The sequence below is a fragment of the Camelus dromedarius genome, chromosome 11 (assembly GCF_036321535.1).
Source record: "Camelus dromedarius isolate mCamDro1 chromosome 11, mCamDro1.pat, whole genome shotgun sequence".
NCBI classification, from domain to species: Eukaryota; Metazoa; Chordata; class Mammalia; order Artiodactyla; family Camelidae; genus Camelus; species Camelus dromedarius.
The window spans coordinates 58,007,653-58,026,637 of NC_087446.1; the positions used below are offsets into that span (position 1 = coordinate 58,007,653).

Genomic DNA, 18,985 nt, shown 5'->3' on the forward strand with positions numbered 1-18,985 from the left:
TCTTCAGTGGAAAAGCGCTATTGCTCCCCTGACCGCGGGGAGGGAGCAGTGACACCCTGCCGTACCCCTAGCTGCAAATTCCTGGACTGGGTCTCCCAGTTTTTGCCCAACCACCCCAGGACAGCTGCCCTTTCCTCTTTCTGAGACCACACTCAAGTGCCCCAGGACCTGGTCACACAAGTCATGATACGTGTGTCTGTGCCAGGCCCCCAGCACTCCCTCCCATCACCACCTTTGACCTGAGCTGTGTGCGTGCAGAGAAAATCTGCCCTCTCCTGCAGACCCTGGGCAGGAGGCGGCCAGACTCAGTAAAGGAGCCAGGTTTTGTCCTCAAGTATTTTTTAATAAATAGACAAAATCTGCTAGATTGGATCAGCCAACTAAGGTCAGAGGAGAGGGGAAGCTAGGGAGGGAAGAGACCCTGAGTCAGCGACATAACCTCCTCCCCACCCTCTGAGCTTAAGGCACTTTTGGGGAGACAGGTCCTTGGGGTTCCATTATACAGGGTGAATGGGAGAGGGAAGGATTAGGGTCCCCTTCCCCACTTTTGCATCAGAACATCGCTGCCCTCCTCACCCTCCCCCATGACCCATCCCTGATTTCCCCTCACCTAACAGCATCCTAAGGGGATGTTTGGGGGGTGGTCCTCATGGGGGGAGAGGTCTGTGCCCTGAGGAAGCAGATCCTGCCAAATCCTGATGGGACACCAGCGACCAGGTCCCCCCTCTTCACCCCCAGGAGCCGTCTCTGGGGAAGGGGTGGCAGGGGCCCCAGGGCCAGCTGGGACAAAGGAGGCTAGGCAGTGCTTGGCACAGGGTGGCCATCGGGGCCCAGCTCGGGCTGCCCATCCCCAGCCAGGATGGGGTGCGCGTCGGGGCCCTCCCGCCGGGGGCTGCCCCAGTTGTTCCTCAGGATCGTGCCCATCTTCTCCTCCTTGAACTGCTGCCGGTCTTCCCGCGGGATCTTCACTGCGTGGTACTGGGGCACTGCGGCTTCGGGGTACCGAGCTCGCTTGAAGAATCCCATCTGGAAGGACACCAGGCCAGACGTGAGGAACCTGCGGGGCTGAGGTCCCTGGGGCAGGTGCTCAGCACAGCCAGCTGCCTGCCTCCAAGGTCCCTGGGACAGAAAGGACCAACGGCAGCAGGAAGGAGACAGGCTGGGCGGCAGCCAGCACAGCAAGCAGCCCCCACAAGAGCCACCATCCATGCTGGGTCCCCAGGTCCTCATTCACAGCAAGAGAAACATCAGGAGAGGGCCTGAGGTGCAGGACCAAGGACATCTCCCTTGGCACCTGAAAGAGGGGCTTGAAGGTAGAACATCAGGACTGCTGACCCCAAAGGTTCCCATGCCCTCCCAAGCTTTTAAGAGGCCCAGTAGCATCCCCAGGAACACAAACGAGTTCGGAGGGAAAACATGGCTTCCAAGACCCGTGGAAGCTCCGGAATAATTCCTCTTCAAGCCTGTGTGCTCGTGCGCTGGGAGCACCCCCCTCGGGCTGGGCCCTCCCCTCTGTGAATAAAATGGCCTGGCCCCTCCCTGAGTCATGAACATGCTGGCCCTTCCACACCAAGATGGAAACGTGCCCCGTGCACACTCACGCTCAGGACTGCTCACACTCAGGACGGCCCAAGACTCCTACATGCTCAGACTGCACGGCACCTCCTTGCACGACGGCCTGCACACTCATGCCCCCAGAGGACAAGCACGGCACCTCCCTGTACTCCCACATGCTCACACCCCAGGAGCCCACCCAACCCTGGTGCGTGCCCCCGGCTGTGTATACGCCCCCTCATGACCTCACCCTGGTAAGTCCCTCCCACCCCAGCTCCTAGAACTCACGCGGCCCCCGTGCAATCTCATTTCTTCACCCTGCACATTCCTGGTCCCGTGACTACTGGGAGTATCTCACACTCACACACACACATCCCCACACACGCACACACACATTTACACACACACATGCTCACACACAATTACCCCACAGTCCCTGGACCCCCGGCTGCCATGGCCGAGGGCTGCACAGCCAGATGGGCCCGGTGATAGTCGGTGGGAAAAGATAAGCTCTGGCTGCTCCGATGGAAGAAGCCACACTGGGATGTAAGGGAGGAGGGGAGCAGAAGTGGAGGAGGATGGGAAGACTGGAGAAAGATGGGGGCCCCCATTTCTGCTCGGTCCCCCTTCCATGCGAGCAGGGAGCAGAGATCCGGGAGCCAGTTTCTCCCAGGCATCAATCTCCCCTAAAAAGAGTTGGCAAGGTTCCCAACAGTCTGGACGCCCAGAGGACTGGTCCACTGATGACTCGCATTTGCCAGAGCGTGTGCTTGGTCTATGGTCCCAGGGAGGAGGGGAGGGGCAGTTCCCCATAGAGCCTCAAGGGCGTGCATGGTTCCGCAATGGTAGCATATGGCTCAGGGGAAGACCGCAGGTGATGGGTGTGACTGTACAGACATGTGCTCGTATGTGCTCTCAGTGGAGCCCCAGATGCAAACGTGGTTCTGGCTACACTCTGTGTACGAGCACGGTTCCACGTGGAGCCTGGTATGTGCAGGTTCCGAGTTCGGTCCTGGAGACAGTTCCCTGGAGGCAGTTCTCCACACTGGTTGGCTTCCTTGGCCACAGCTTCCTTCCTAGCCTTACTTGCCATGCTCTAGTTAAATCAGCCCACATTTCCCTGCCTCCATGGCTTTGCCTCCCATGGTCCTTTTGAAAGGCGCAGACCCACCCACTCACCTCCCCACATCCAGACCCTGCTACCCTACCTGCTAAGGCCCAGCTCCAGGCCCCCGGCTCTCAAGCTCTCCCCCCTTGAATTCCCCCTGCACTCTCCTGACTTAGTACCTCTGCCTTGTGCTTGACCACAGGCTCCCCTCCCCCACGAGACTATAAAACCTCTGACAAGATCTGCGCCTGCCTTATCTCCGAACCATCCAGGGCCCGACAGGGTCCCTGGTACGTGCAGGGTAAGGGCTCAGTGCAGATCTGCTGAAGAAATGGGAGTGTGGGTGAGAGAACCACACCTGGAGAGGCCACCTGCCTGACAGGAGCCGAGCCCCCGCCGGCCTCCCCCTCCCCAAGCCTCACCTTCCACATGAGCAACACCAGTAGCGCCAACACCAGCAGCCCGGCCAGGACAGCCAGGAGGATGACCCACCAGGGGACTCCTTCTGCCACCACCGCCACGGGGTCCAAGTATACCATCACTGGGATCTGGGGAGGGAGGGGTTCGCGGAACGAGGGCAGGAGCGTCAGGAGAGAAGAGATGCCCCGGCCCCTCCTCCCCAGCCCTGCAGCTCACCACCGTGGCGGCATCTCTGAGCAGCAGGTTCTTGATGGAGGATTTCACGGTGATGTTGGCTCGAACGATCACCTCCAGGGACTTCACAGCTGAGTACTCCTAAGGGAGCAGGGAAGGAGACCCTCCTCCTAAATGCCTAAGGCCTCCCTCCCCCAGCTTCTGAAGCTGTAAATGGAAGAGGGTGTTTCCGCCTGTCTTGGGCTGAGTGTGCTGCATTTGGACACAGAGGAGGTGGGAGGAGAAGTGAGTCCCCGAGGGGCTGTTGGGGAAGAGGACGCCCAGCCCGGTGCCCCGGCCGTGCTCTCACCTCCAGGAAGGTGCTGTTCCGGAGGCGGCCCCAGACGTGCAGCACAGCCGCGCGGTCAAAACTGTAGAGAGGGCAGCTGAACACCATGCAGTTGGCCGTGCCCTGGGCGCAGTCCTGGGGACCAGGACAGGCGAGGCTCTGAGCCACGTGGCCCCACCCCACGGAGCTGCTCAGGGCCCAGCACCCTCACAGTCGTGCTCACACAGACACTGAGTCTGCCCAGAGCCTTCCCTCCATCCCTCCCTGAGCCCCCCTTTCCCTTGGCTCCTCATTCAATATCTATCCCATTTTCCTTACTTGGCTTCAAACCCCCTTCCTCCAGGAAGTGTTCCCAAACTAACCCTTGGTCCAAAACAGCAGCCTACCCCAAATCTGGGCTACTTGGCTTTGAGATGCATGGGGAGCAGGGAGGACAGCAACAGGCAGAGCAGCTTCCCCAGGTGCCGCTTCTGCTACCTAATGACGGTCCCATTTACTGAGCATCTACTATCTGCGAGGTACTTGCCCCATTTAAATGTGCTACTGTCCTGCAATGTGCGTATTACCATCATCTCCATCTTTCAAACTAGGAAATTCAAGTTCAAAGAAGCCAGGTGACCTCCCTCAGGTCACACAGCTAACAAAGCTGCTAAGAGGTGGAGCAGATATTTGAACCCAGGTCCAGAGTGGGCAAAGCCGCATTCCTCTGCTAAGCCCAAACTCACTGAAGGAGGATGAGGCTTCCCCAGAGCCGCTGGGGGGCAGCGGACTTAGGCCCTGCTCCTTCCAGGCCTGACTTAAATCCATTTGGCCCAATCCCACCTAATGGCCTGTTTGCCTAAGATTAATGTTCTATTTATCACACTTCGTATACAGAAGACTGGCTTTGACAGTGTTTGAACTCTTTGCATCATCCTTTATTTTGCCACTTTGGAGCAATTCAAGAATCCTTGGTCAATTTGTCTAAATGCCATTTTTAGTAAAAGAATCCATTTCAAAGTTCTTATTAGAAAGGGAGGGCTTTCCGAGGAAACCAGTCACATGGGGAAGGCCAGGACTAGCCACATATCAGGGAAACAGCGATGACACAAGCTCTTACTACTCCTGAGGCGCCTTCGTTTGCTTCAGGTCATGCTCTCAGGGGAGCAGGGACGCGGAGGAAGCCCCGAGAGGGATGGGGTGTGACAGTGGAACTCCCTCCCAGACAGCTGACACCAGAGCTGGCCCCGCCGCTTACCTCCCCCTGCAAAGGCCTCTTTGACTCTTCTTGCCTCTATTGCCCTTCCTTCCGCACCTGGGATTCACCCCCTTGCCACCAGACCAAGTACCCTGCTGACCTGTGTCCCCTGCTCACTCTCCCTGCCAGCACCGCCCTGCAAGGGACAGCACAGAGCATGCGCTAATCTGCTCAGTAAGTCTGCCTGTGGAACAAAGCTAGGTGACACAAGTAGGAGAAGGGGGGCAACACTGCTCAAAAAGGAGAGACAATAAATCACGTGAATTAGAACTGTCGGAAACCTAAAGCATCCTTGACATTGTGAAAATCAAGCAGGTTTCCTTATGCAAATTGACTTTTTGTCGAAAAAGAATTCAAAAGAACAACAAACAGATCTCAGAGGTGGCTAAGACCATCCCACCTCTATAAACCGTGATCTTTCATCCACAAGATGAAAAGGCTATAGGTAAGTGCCTGCCCTGGAGTAAGCACCTGGTGAGCGTGGAGGGGTGGGACTTTGGCGTCCGCAGCTGCCTCACAGGCGTGTTGTGCACTGTCCTGTCAACTTGCCCAGGTGTCAGACCATCGCACCTCCCCACGCGCCACCCACCGTCCTGACGCACCATTCCCTCCCCACCACCCGCATCCTCTATCATACCACGCGCCCCCTCCCCTATTCTGGCTGCACCAAGTTTGCCCTGCCCACACCAGGGTGACGTTTTTCTTCTTCTCAGCAGAGGACACTGACCACCAGGACGTGCTGGGCTCCGGCTGCTCACGAGGCTCCGGCTGCTCCGGCTGCCCCAGCTCCCGCCGCCTCCTGTCCCTGCTGTCCACATCCTGAGGTGGGGAGGGGGCCCAGTAAGGGTCCCTCCAAATGCAGCAGTCCTGAGATGGCATCTCCTACCCACCACCTTCCTCCTGGCCCCCCACCTATCCACACACCCCCAGCCCACAGCGTCCTTTCCCAAGTCTACCTCCCACCCTGCTTCAGCAGCCCCACCCACCCGGCCTAAGCCTCACCAGGTAGAGGGCTCTGGGCCTGCGGGAACAGAGCCCCTTCTGCCCGGGCCCCTGCCCGCCCTCCAGCTCCACCTGCATGGGGTACAGCAGCCACTTCCCGTTGGTAATCTCGTGGGGCCACATGATGTTGAGGAAGGCAGAGCCCAGGGTGTTGAGTGACTGGCCTTGGTTGGAGACCTGTGGGCACAAGCAAGCGTGAGGGCCACTAAATCCCTGGGGATGGAGAGCACACAGGCTGCGGGGAGGCCTCGGAGAGCAGAGTCTCGACAAAGACCCAGGATCCTAGATCCAAGCGCCAGTCTCTGCCCGCCCCCCAGGCCAGGAAAACCTAGAGATGCCACTAGAGGTGTGGGTAGGCCCCAGCCACGCCGGGGCAGAGTCCGGGAGAGAGACAGCAGCCCTGCCCCCGAGTCCCCAGCCCCCAGCTGAGGCCCTAGGCAGAGCAGCTGCCCTGGGCCCTCATGGGCCCCCCAGACCAGCAGGTGAGACGGCCGGCCAGGGCCGAGCAGGAAATGGCCATCTGAGGCCCCAGCACAAACACCTGCCCACAGCCAAGGCCCAGGGGCTGAGCGAGGCCTCGAACTCGCTAGACCACCATGCGGCCATATGGGAGAAGAGCCACAGCTCCTGGGGCAGACCTCAGCCCCTCCTCTGTGCCAAGAAGGAGGGGCCTCACCAGGACACTCACCGTGACCTCGTACTTGACCTTGCTGCCCACATCCCACTCAGACCGCATGGCACTCTCACCCCGCACCACGCCGGAGAAGAAGAGCTGCTGGGGAATGGCCACCCTGGCGAGGAGGGGTCAAAACGGGGGCTCAGGAGGCCTGGGGCCTGATGGAGGGTGAGGTAGAGCCCAGGCCTGGGTTTGGCAGTAGCAGTGCCCACCCCTCTGGCGGCGGTGCCCCCCTGGGCAGAGCTTACCCTGTGATGGACAGCGGCAGCTCGATGAAGACACGAGCTCGGGCAGAGACCGGACGCAGCTCCTGCTCGCTGATCCTGGCGTGTGGCAGGGCGGGCGTGGGCAGCGGGCACAGACGCCACCCCAAGGGGTCAGGTGAGCACAGTGAAGCCCCTTCTAGGTGGACTTCCAGCCAACTTCCCCCACCATCACCCACCCTGGCCCCACCAGCCTTACGTGGCTAACAGCAGCTCCACCTCTAGCTCTGTGGTCTCAATGGTGATCCCTGAGGTGCTAAGGATGAGGTAGAAGGTGACCTGGACCAAGGACGGAGCAGGATGAGAGTCCAGAAGGGTGAGGGGCTTGAAGAATGATCAGGGGATAGAGAGCCACCTGGATAGGGACAAGAGCAGATGTGCCAACCTCGGCGCCTCTCTTCATGGGGTTCCCAAGCTCACACTCGACGTGGGAGGCGTTGTCATTGGACAGGCACAGTGGCTTCTCCTGGAGTGGGGAGAGAAGGAGAGGTCAGCTTGGGTTGCTGGAGCCCCTGAACACCCCACGCCTACCCTGCCCAGGTCCTCACCGCAGGGTCCAGGGCCCGGACTCCTGAGTAGTGCAGAGAGGCAGGGAGGGTGACCAGGAGCTGGGCCTCGTGAGCGTCATCCCCGTCGGCCTGGGGCTGGGCTGGGTCCGAGGGCAGATTGCTGACCTTCAGCTCCAGGCCGATGACTGGCTGCCCACTCAGTGCAAACAGGGCTGTCGTCCCATCTGCGTCCCTGGAGGGTCAGATCCCACTCACTCTAAGATCTGAACACCTCCCCCGGCCTCCCCCCTCTCCTGCCTCCTTCCCCCAGGGCACGCCCCCTCTCCTCCCGCCTGGGTCCCCCAAATCTCAGGCTTAGGAGAATCAAGACTTGGAGTCAGGGGACCTCCATTCTGGTCCCAGCTCCACCACTACCCGACCTTGGGCAAGTAACCTAACCTCTCTAGGCCTCCATTTTCCATTTATACAGTGGGATTTACAAGAATTCCTATCTCACAGGGTCGTGAAGACTAAAAAGAGAGATATATGATATGTATATATATAGTGAAGGACTGTCATTCCTTGCCAGGGGAGCCCCTGTGGGTCCACCACTGCCCTCATCTGCAAACTTCTGAATTATCAGCAGGTCCCCCCAAGCCGTCCGCTTTCTCCCTGCAGACTGGCGCTCCTGAGGGGACTTCCTTCCGATCCTGGAGCTCTTGCCTTCCCACCCCGCCTGCTCCCTTGCTCCGCCTCACATGGGCAGAGGCTGAAACTCGGTGTCACTGATGCGGGTGCAGAAACGGGCGTGGACCAGCCGCAGGTTGCTCTGACAGATCTTATCTTCCCCACAGCCTTGCTTCAGGAAGTGGATCTGAGGAGAGATTCGAGGAGGGTCATTGCTAGGGGGTGAATGTGCCTTGCCTAGGTGGGGTAGAGGATCACAGGGGTAAACAGCCTGTGTTCAACTCGAAGACCTGCGGCTTCCCAGCTGTGTGATATCGAGCTGGTCACTCAACCACTCTGAGCTAGGGCCTCATCAGCAAAATGATGGGAGTATTACGATGTCGCAGTAGAGGCTAGCAGGCTAGTCCAGAGCAAGGCCATATTTCCTCGGCCTTTCTCCCGTGTAACCGAGCCCCAGACTTAGAACGCAAAGCGAAGAGCGCCACTGCCAGACCGGCCGTGAAACCCATGCAAGGAGCTCCACGCTCCCCTCCAGCAGGCTGGGATAGAGGTGGCCTTGGAGACCACATCTGAAGACGGCAGAGCCCCACACCCCTGCGCCCCTGAGTGCCTGCCTGCCCCTCCAACTAGCAACTCATGGTCACGTGGGCCAGGTTTCATCTGGGGGTCCCCCCGTCACAGCATCTAGAAACAGGAGGAAATACTGGGGTAACCGGTGAAAGGGTCTCGCACGCTGTGAGTGCGTGTCACTGGCGAGGGGCCACGGCTCCTCTTCCTGGGCTAAGCTGGAACCCAGGCTCACCTCCGTCCGCTGGGTGCTGGGCGGGTGGGCATTGAGGATGGGGGCCGCTGGGGGCAGCCCCTGGCCAGGAGCCTGTCGCCGGAGCCGGGGGGTCGGGAGACTATAGGACAGGGTCACCACAATGGCCCGAAGCTTGTCTTTGACATTCTCCTGGGAAGAGAAAAGACGGACGTGGATACAAGAACAACCCCCAGCCCCAGCCCTGCCCAAAGCCCCAGCCAGACCTGAGACAGATCCTGAAATTCGGAAAGAGGCTCAGGGAGGTGCAGGAGAGAGGTGGAGAACTGGGCAAGGAGGAGGGAGAGCGACTGGGGTGGAGAAGGGAGGAGAGCAGGGCTTTGAGAACCAGACGTGAAGACACAACCTGCTGTCACCATCTCCAGGGAGAACAGAGCTTAACAGGAGACGCAAGAAGGCAGCGGTTGGGGGGTGGGGGTGGTCAGCCCAAAAGGGAGCCTTCCCCAAAGTCGAGATCTTACAATGAGGTGTGCGTGTGTTAGGGAAGAAGCTGAGAGGAAAGCAGGAAGAAAGAGGATGCGATGACAGTGACCCTCAGGGGCCAAGGGGGCAGCGTGCACCTGAAGCTGGAGCGTGGTGTCACCACAGACTCGGTCACGCTGGCGTTTCAGCCACACAGTGCCTGAGGCCTGGTGCTTAGGGTCATCCGGGCCACGGCTCAGGAAGGTCACACGGGGGACCTGGCCCCGGAGCCTCCGGTCTGTGTCCCCATCTAACGTGTAATCCAGGGCTGTGGCAGGTGGGAGAGGAGGAGCCAGTGAGCTGGGGAACGGCTCCAGTCGGCCCTTCCTCCACCTCGGGGGACGCACCGGGAAACCCACTGGGGTGGGGGTGGAGGGGCCTCACTCACCCACAACAGGGCTGTAGCTGCTGGGCGATGCGACGTAGCTGAAACAGACCCTTAGGTCCATGCTGCGGGGACAAAGGCGAGGCTGACAGGCCAAGGTCCCACCCCGACCCTGCACACTCCTGCCCCAGCCCCAGCCCCAGCCCCAAGCTGGGCAGAGAAAGGGAGATAGAGGTGCAGGACTGGACCCTGAAGGCTCCCCTCCGCCCTCCCCTGGGATCCCACCTCACCAGACTGAGTGGCCGCCGGCACAGTTGGGCTGTTCTAGGTCGATGGTTCTCGGAAGGATAGAGACCTCGTGGGAGACATGGAGGATGGGCCTGGCCCTGGGGAATGGGGAGTGGAGGGCACAGGAGGCACGAGAACTTGAGGCTGGGAAAGTGGGGAGGCGGTGGACTCTCCAGCAGCAGAGCTGGCCCGGGGAGGGGAGGACGGGTGGGGGGGTGCTCCGGGCCTCGGGGAGAAAGAGGGCAGAGCAGAAGGAGGACTCACCTGAAGAGCACGGCCGTGTCGGCCAGGGAGCCCACCAGCAGGTCCGGGTAATGGTTCCCATCCATGTCCAGGCCGCCCGACAGGGAGTAGCCAAAGCTCTATGCCCACGGCCTCGCCCTCCAGCACCTGCGGGGCCAGACCGTCGGCCTCCCACCCACCACCCCCGGGCCTCTGCCTCCCCTGCCGCTGCTGCCCTGCTGCCTGTCCCACCCATGCCCGTTCGTGGTCCCAGCCACAGCCCTCACCTGGGAAGCTGTGACGACAAGCCCCAGGCTGCTCCCGTGGTAGATGAAGACTTTCCCATCCCCATCGAAGGGAGCCCCCACGGCGATGTCTGCGGGAGCAGGAGAAAGGCAATCAGACCTGGGGGGGCAGGGGGCGGAGAGGCACAAGGTCCAGGCCCCAGCTTTCCCTCAGTCACTCAGCTCCATGTCCTGTCTACCCTATCTTGCTGAGCGGCTACTAAGTCCTGGGCGCCTTACACGCATCACGTTCAGTCCTCTCAGCTACTCTCTGCAGGTAACGCTAGCTCAGAAAGGGCACCTGCCCAAGGTCACAAAGCTGCCCAGGTGTGAGCCTAGGCTGCTCCCCTCCCTGGGCCCTCAGAGGACCTTCCTCTTGACCTCAGAGGTACTTCCCCACCCCTGCCCTGCCCCCTCCCTCCCCTGAGCCTCTCCCGGTCCCAGTCACACCTGGGAAGCCGTCTTGGTTGAGGTCCCCCAAGACAGCCAGGCTGATCCCAAACATGGAGTCGGGGGAGCCGCAGAGCCGGAGAGGGGAGACCCCAGCCCAGTGACCCCCCTGGTTCATATACACATACACGGCACCCCCCAACTCTTCTTGGTGCTCAAAGAAGTAGGGGGCACCCACTATCAGGTCTGTCCAGCTACGGAGAGAGGAAGACAGTCAGTGTGGAGTCCTCCCCAGCCTGGGGAGTCAGGAGGAAAGGCCAGAGGCCCCTTACCCTTCCCGGACCCAGCCTCCCCCAGGCTCCACTTCCCTCGGCCCTCTCTCACCCATCATTGTTGAGATCAGCCACAGCCAGTGAGTAGCCAAAGCCGGAGGTCAGGCGCTCCCCAGACAGTGTAACTTCGGGCACCAGGCGGCTGGCACTGTCTTTGCGCAGAATGACCACAGCACCCTTGTGGTTGGCACGAGGGGCCCCTGCCACAAAGCTCAGCTCCTCTGCTCGCATCAGCGCCTTCCCCGAGTCAATGGAGAAACCTGAGTGGGGGCGACCCACTAGTAAGCGCCCCCCTACCCTGCCCCTCTCCAAGCAGGTCGGAGCCAATAGGTGGAAGGCGCCTGCCAAGGTATCCCCACCACGGGCTGCACCACTCCTCCTCCCCTCTGGAGGCCTGGCAGCCCTCCCCACCCAGATACTGGGGGCTGGCACAAGGGTTGCGGTGAGGTCGGCCTCAAGGACTGGGGAGGAGGGAGAAAGGCCACTGAGAAGGCCAAGGAGCTGGGCGGGGGGCTGTGGCACTGGTAGGAGCTAGGGCAGGTCGCCTCCCATACGATTCCCAGGGAACTGCTCTCCCCTCTGCACACCCAGGAGGCCCCCATTTCATCCAATGCACCTTCCTTGCCCCCTGTTCCCACCATCCAAGCAGGGAGAGAAAGTCTTCACATGGATGGGAGGGGGGAGACATGGGGGGAGTAGGGGAGAACTTGATTCACCCGAACAGCTCCCGGGCCTCATTTCCTCCTCTTCTGCAGAGGGATGCAGATGAGACAATGAGAGGGACTTACCAACACAGCTGGACCTGTCTCCACACGTGCCCACCATCCCTCCCTCAGAGGAAGGCCCCCAGATGTCTAGCTTCCTTCCTTCCCGGGACAGTCCCACCCACCTGGACCTTCCTCCAGAGACCCCGGTCACAGCCCCCTAGGCTGTCACCCCTGGGGCCTCTTCTCCTCCGTCCTGGTTACTGGGCTCAGCTCTTCTCTGTAAGTTGGGCCCAATGGGTATTTCCCTGAAAGTGTGCTGTTGGGGGGCAGGGCAGGAGAGGAGGGGAGGCCAGGCCAAGCCCCCAGGGCCCAGGAGGACGTGGAGGGGCGCTTACAAACCTAAGTAGCTATTCAGGGCCAAGTCTCCGGCTGGTCCTGGGAGCCGGTCAGCAGGGTCCAAAGTTTTATACACCAGCTGGTCAGGGTCTGAGCTATCAATGTTGGTCACAAAGAGCAACCCTGCGGGGGATGGGGTGGGGGTGGGGGGAGACACCAGGGAGGGACATCCGGGGAAGAGGCCACAGAGTGGAGAGACCGAGGCAGACGGAAAGGTGAGGAGGAGGTAGAAGAGGAAGAAGTGGAGAAAGAACATGAGAGAGACAAAGAGACCAGAGAGATAAGAATCAGACAGAGAGACAGAGACAGAGACAGAAGGATGGGAGCGTGGAGAGGGAGGATGAGAGAGAGAGGAACAGAGGGTTAGAGCAGCTCTGGGCCGGGGAGGGGTCCCTACCAAAGTAGCTGTTGGCAGGGACCGGGATGAGGCGGGGGTCCTGCTCCTTCTCACCCCCCGCCTCGTAGGGCCCGTCGTCCAGATGTGCCAGGTCCGCTGAGCCCTGTGCACAGAGCTCCACCCTGGCCGTGCCTCCAAGGACAGATCTGTTAGTGCCCGGGGCAGGAAGTGAGGTGCACCCCCAGGCCGGATGTTAGACAGGCCCCCAGGGAAGCCCCTCCTCTCCTTTCCAGCCCTGTCTCCACCCCCTCCCCGGCCCAAGCTGCCTGGGGTCCCCCAGACTTGGCATCACACTCACCGAGTGTCAGCCTGGCCAGCGGCAGCGTGCAGAGATGGGAATGGGAGTGATGAAGGGTGGGCTGGTGTGTTGGAGCATGCGCGCCCCGGCTGGGCAGGTGCCCAGCGGTGGATGTGGGGACTCGTGCCAGCCTGTTGCAGAACACTCAGCCATGCGAAGGAGAGGAGATAGCCCCATTCGTGAATGTGTGTACACTGGCATGACGGTGTTGGGAGGCGTGGCAGTGAACTTGTGGGCATGCTTGGCCACGTGCTGCCCCCAGTCCCCTCTGAGGTACTGGGACATTTTGGTTCCCTTCTCCCCTCCCCCAGGTGTGACTCACCCTTCCAGTTATAAGTTCCCGGGGCTCCAAAGAGGAGGTAGTGGCTGTCTGGAGAGAAGGCAGCGGCCGTGCCCTGCTGGCAGAACCCAAACTGTTCGTGGCCCTGCGGGCGCCCCTCACAGAACTTCCACTCCCCACCATCCAGCTCGTCATGGATGGCCAGGTCTTGGCTTAGCACAAAGCAGCGACCAATCACATCCCTTGTCTCCAGGATCTGGTCCACTCGCTGCCGCGACTCGTATCGGTGTGCACAGGTCTGTGCGAGGAAAGGAGCCGTCATTCTACTGCATGGGCTGGGCACCTACTTGACCCACATGCATACATGCACATGTTTGGCAGACACTGGTTTGTGTGCACACGTGCATCTGCGTAGGTGCACACACATCCACACACTCCTCTGCCAGCATCACTTGGGTACCACTGCCCAGCCAGTGTTAGGCAGGTATATACAGAACCCCCATCCTACCCTCTCTGCACCCGCTTCCCGGCCCTGGAGGGAGAAGCCCTTGCTCCACGTTCTGCCCAGGCGCCCACAGCACAGCGAAGCCAGCACACAGAACTCGTGCCTCCTTGATCCCGCCATACGGGACAATCCCCAACGTGCCCTAACGTGGTCCTGCCTCTAACCCTTCCCAAGTGCCACCACCTCATCTGCAAAGAGCTTCCTTCCCTCTCCACTCTCCAAGCATTGCTTATTCTTGAAATCCTGGCTCAAACCACCCCCACCTGCAGGAGTCTCTTCTCTCCTCTCCTCCCTCGGACTTTCATAGACTGGGGACTGTACCACTCACTTAACGTTAACCACATCCTGCCCCGTAGTGACTTGTATTATTGTGTTTGTGCGTGTTAGCGATGACACAGAGAAAGAGAGAAACAGACACAGAAAAAGAGAGCATGAGAATCTCTGCAGCTAGGCAGCAGGCTAGCTGAGGCACGAGCCAGGCTTTTCCCTGTGTTCACCTGTCCTCTCTCAGTAACTAGCACGACACCTGAGTTTGACAAATGAGTGGCTGAATGAACAGTTAGATGTTTTTAAATTTATAAGGACAGGGACTGTGTCTTATGCTTTTTTATATCTCCCTGAGGTCCTGAGAACCAGACCATCACACCATATGGCCAACCTGAGTTCTGTAAGCACGTCTGTGTATATACACACTACACACACACAGATACACACTCACACACACACAGATATACACTCACACACACACACCACCCTTGCATACACTCAGAAGATGTACTCACCGCAATTATATTACTATTACAGAGTCAAACTATTTTTCCCTCTTTTTAAAAATTAACTTTTGTGACTTTTTTCAATAAAAATGGTAAATATTAAAAGTGAAAAAAAATGTGGTACTCACAACAACCTTGCCCCCAGGCCCCTGGCTCCGAACACTGACTCCCAACCACTGGTTCTCCTTACTCTCCTTCTGCACATCCGCTAGAGGCAGGACACGGGGAATTAGGGGAGGGGAGTGGAGGGGCCTCCCCTCCCCCCGTCATGTGCTTCCCCCCACCCGACCCCCACAAGGCCCTCACCTCCCCGGTCGATGTCCACTCCGGAGCAGTCAGTCTCTTCCAGGCTCAGGGGGCAGGCGAAGAGTCCTCCGGTGCGATTCGCCTGCTGCCCAGGCAGAGCCAGAGCCTGGGGAGCGCCCGCCAGCAGCCTGCGCGACGGGGCAGGAGTTAGTGGCCGGAGCCCTTCACCTCCCCAGAGCTGCCCAGGCCCAGCTCCTTCACTCCTGGTCCAGCTGAACCCCTGGACCAGGAGTGAAGGAGAGAGTGAGGCAAGGTGACAGGCACCTAGCTGGCTACAAGGATCCTCTCTTCGCAGAGGGAGAGACTCAAAGCGGCAGCAGAGCAAACCCCAAGGCCTCTCTCCTACACTCTTTCCCTCCGTCTCCCTCGCTGAGGGCCAAGGCCTGAAGCTGTGCAGGGCAATATTGCAGACAGGCATTCGCAGGGCACCATGCCAGTTCTGATGGGGCACAGAGCCATTCTCCCTTCCCACAACTCCTTTCTCTTCGCAGCTGTCATCCCATGTCAGAGCCAGTGTCAAGAGAGAGGAGGGGGTGAGAAGTGCAAGGGAAGAGAGCAGACACTGGGCACTGATTAACAACAATTTATTGAGAATCTATCACCTGCCGAGCCCTGTGTCAGGCACTGATGAGACAAGGAAGTAATATTTAGTCGGCACGTACTACGGTCAGACCCAGCCCTAGGCTAGATGCCAGGGATATGAGGAACTAACGTATTAGACTCTCTACTGACCAGAAATTGACACGACATTGTAAACTGACTATACTTCGATTAAAAAAATAAACAGACTCTCTACTGGGTGCCGGGCACCAGGCCAGGCAGGTTACCTTCACCAGCTCATTTAACCTTCACAACAGTCCTCCATGAGGATTCTTCTCCTGTCTTTCAGATGAGGAAACTTGCCCAGAGACATTAGTAGTATGCTAGAATTCAAACCCACATCTGCCTAACTCCAATACCCGTGCATTTTCCACCACTCAATGACTCACCACCTCCAGAAAAGGGAGACGGGGATGGGGAGAGGAGGGTACCCTGAGCAGAAAAAGAAACTGAGTGGCATGGCCAACCTTTGGACAAGTCTGCGGTGCCTCAACTCCACACACAGGAATGGTAACCCCATGGAGGATCACGGCTGTCTTATTTATCTTTGCACTTGCCCCCTAGGAGGTGTCTGGATGTGTTCACTGAACCCGCACATTATGTAGGCTCACGGAGGCAACCAATGCCTCAGCTGGTCTGTGCATAACTAAGTACCACGAGAAGCGAACAACCAGTGCTCAGTGCTCACATCTCCCCTGGAGATCACGACCTGGGGTCGGGCTGGGGGATCCACCTGGAGGAAAGAAGCTGAGTGCATAGCTATGCCCAGCCCCACGCAGTGGAGAACAGAACAGACCATGCCTCCTGGAACAAGAGTTCCCACATGCAGCCACTCCAGTCCCTCCACCTCTGCCCCTGCCACACACTCCTTCCTGACTTCATCCCATGGTCCTCAGCCACCCCAGGCCTCTGGACAGAACAGTAGCCACAGCTGCAGCCACTGCAGAAAGACAAAGACATGCTGGCAGCTGGGAGCAAGGGACTCCTTGGGAGCCTGGCTTAGTGGAGGCGAAGGAGTAGCCCACTACCTCGGCACCTCTCACCTCCCCACACACTCCAGCCTCAGATCCAGTCCAGCCCTCTCTGACTCTCAGTCTGGGTGGCCCTCTGGGGAGGGTGCTCGGCCTGGGAGGTTGGCTCAGCCCAGGGGGTGCTCTAGCCAAGCCGTTGGATCAGGGCTCTCTGTGAGGCACTAAAGCTACTCTCCAGCTCCGTGGATTACTACACAAGAATAAAAGTACCAGCACTGTCATAGCGCCCACTACAGGCCTGTGCTATTCCCAGCATTTTCCATATATTAAGAACTCTTTCAATGCCCACAACAACTCTATATGGTCGTACTATTGTTCATCTCCATTTTACAGTTGATGGAAATAAATGAGGCTGAAACCACAGCGCAAAGAAGGTTAAACTTCAAAGTCTCATCTCGGGGCCGGATCGAAAGACATCAAAATAGGTGAGGTCTTTCAATCAGCAAATGCTGGGGCAGGTGAACTGCAACTCCAAAGCCCGGGGGACTTAGCAAGGTACCTACCTGGCCTCTCATGTGCCACCAGATAGCGGAGTGCCCCCTGCTGAAGCAAGAGCAGGGTGAGGGGGTCAGGCCCCTCTGGGAATGCCCCAGGCTTGGCTCTGGGAGACAGAATCAGGGGCCACCTTCAGAGATGAAGGGGAAATGACAAGAGACCAAGCTATTAAAAATAACCTAGAATTTGCCTGGAAATAGCTCAGAGTTCAGCATGTCCTACAAAGGCCTCCAGTCCTGGAACTCTGGCAGATGCGGGGAGAGGGGTGAAGGGAGGGAGACAGAGATGAGGGAGGAAGCAGAGAGAAGGCTGAAGAAGAGATGAAGTCAGTAGCTTTCTATCACTCCCAAAGTTTGGGGGACCACTGACCCTTCTCCCTAATGACAAAGGTAATGGAAGAAGAAAGATCAGAGCTAGCCCCTCCTCCCTGAACAAGGCAAGAGAAATGAGCTCTGGTGCCTACCCTCTGCCCCCAGGGCAACAGCAGTGGGGAGAAGAGAGTCCCAGTGGGTAGCACTGATCCCAGTAATGGACACTTAGTGTGGCTTAGGGTCTGGCCTAGGAGAGAAAAGCCCCCCGCCCCCGGCGGGAAGGGGTGGGAAGCTTTCTTCCCCTTCCTGCCTCTTTTTCAAATGGCACACCAGAGCAGGAGCCAACTGCACAAGAAGCATGACAGTCACAGGCCCCACACACAACTGTGTCCTTCTCCCTCGGGTCCCAAACTGATCAGAAACTAACCAGAATTGTCCTCTGCCCCTCACTCCTCCCCGCCTTCCCCCACTGCTGAGATTCCTGGAACTGGAAATTTCCTGAGGAGAAGAGAGAACCGCCTGGCCAGCATCCTTCCTGGGTCCCCCTCACTGCTGCTGCCGCTGCTGCTACAGCTTTGGGGGTCTCTGTTCTCTGCCACTCTCGATCACCAAACCACCTAGTGCAGATTGCCAGACTGCCCCCGCCCCCAGGTCTTCCGAGCCTCTCCTCCCAGCCTTCCCTGTGGTCTTGAGCCACAGAAGCAGCAGAAGCTGCTCTCATCCCACCCCATGGCACTACTCTGGCAAGAAGATATTTATGGAGTCTACCTTCATCCCTCCCATGGCACCTTCAACCTCTGTCTTTTCGCTCTTCTGCCCTAAGCAGAGGCAAAACGCTCAATCTCCCTCCCTAGGGGAGTTCAGTCCCCTGAAGGAGGGGAGCCACAGGCCCTGGGACTGGAACAAGGATGCAAGTGGGGTGAAAGGCAAAAGGAGGTGGCTCCTGGCCAAGACAAGAACCTTGCTCTCAAACCCATCCCCAAAGCAAAACCCTGGGTCTCAGACCCAAGACAGAAGAGACAAAGCTCCAGGCTGGGGTATCAGATACCTGTGGTCAGTCTGAGTCTTGGTGGGGTTGGAAGGTTGAGAGATGGGGCAGGGGGGTGGGGTGACTGTGGCTCGGGCACGGGTATCCTGGGTGGGTGCGGTGACTTACCAACTCTGGGGTCGGGGCTGCAACTGCCCGTGCAGAGCCACAGAGAAGCCGAAGAGGCTCCCCTGCTCGCCCTCCTTGCGCAGGGCGCCCATCACGTCCAGATTGAAGACTACAGCCCCCAGGGAGAGCAGTTTAGAGAGCAGGGAGCCGAGAAGGTAACAAATTCTAGGGGCCCCCCAAGGATCGCAGCCCGGAGTCCCAGCCACACAGAGGGACACCTGTTACCCTGCCATCAGCATTCCTACGCATCTTTAATTTTGCAGTTAGTGCTCCAAACAGGGTATGTGTGCGGCAGCTAAGACGGCTGTGGCTTTCAGAATACTCCCCGATGCTCACAAGCACCTTTCACTTGCTGCTTCCCGTTGTCCATCGTGTCTGGGGACAAGAGGGAGGAGGAGTGACTTGAGGGCTTTCACTAGTTAAGTTCGGTTACTCGAGATTGAGCTCCATAGGGAGGTCATGAGTATAATTATTGATAAGAAAATTATGTTCAGAATGATTTTTTCTTCAACATCAACTTGCATTCTTCTGATCTGGTGACAACATGGCGTGGCATGAGGACTGGTCTCAACGTAGTGTGACAGCTACTTTCCCTGGTGCTTAGCAACGACTGTTTATCAGTATATTGGTAGTCATTCAACTGGTTTTGATTTGATCCAGGCTCTGTCAA

At 58.6% G+C, this 18,985-nt stretch overlaps 1 protein-coding gene across 1 annotated transcript; it reads right to left on the reverse strand.

The window, feature by feature from the left end:
* Positions 1 to 239: 239 nt before the first annotated feature.
* On the reverse strand, positions 240 to 18,685 carry LOC105106268 (integrin alpha-7). Its single transcript, XM_064491244.1, is given in 28 exon segments — positions 240 to 1,026; positions 3,085 to 3,210; positions 3,299 to 3,397; positions 3,606 to 3,719; positions 5,509 to 5,640; positions 5,824 to 6,000; positions 6,512 to 6,614; positions 6,748 to 6,822; positions 6,962 to 7,041; positions 7,148 to 7,228; positions 7,311 to 7,503; positions 8,009 to 8,124; positions 8,740 to 8,889; positions 9,318 to 9,487; positions 9,608 to 9,669; positions 9,835 to 9,930; positions 10,097 to 10,195; positions 10,197 to 10,222; positions 10,342 to 10,430; positions 10,789 to 10,982; positions 11,113 to 11,320; positions 12,167 to 12,286; positions 12,561 to 12,692; positions 13,181 to 13,436; positions 14,545 to 14,624; positions 14,723 to 14,850; positions 18,316 to 18,424; positions 18,652 to 18,685. Coding segments are annotated over 28 exon segments (3,480 nt in total). The 3' UTR covers positions 240 to 795.
* Between the last annotated feature and the right edge of the window lie 300 nt (positions 18,686 to 18,985).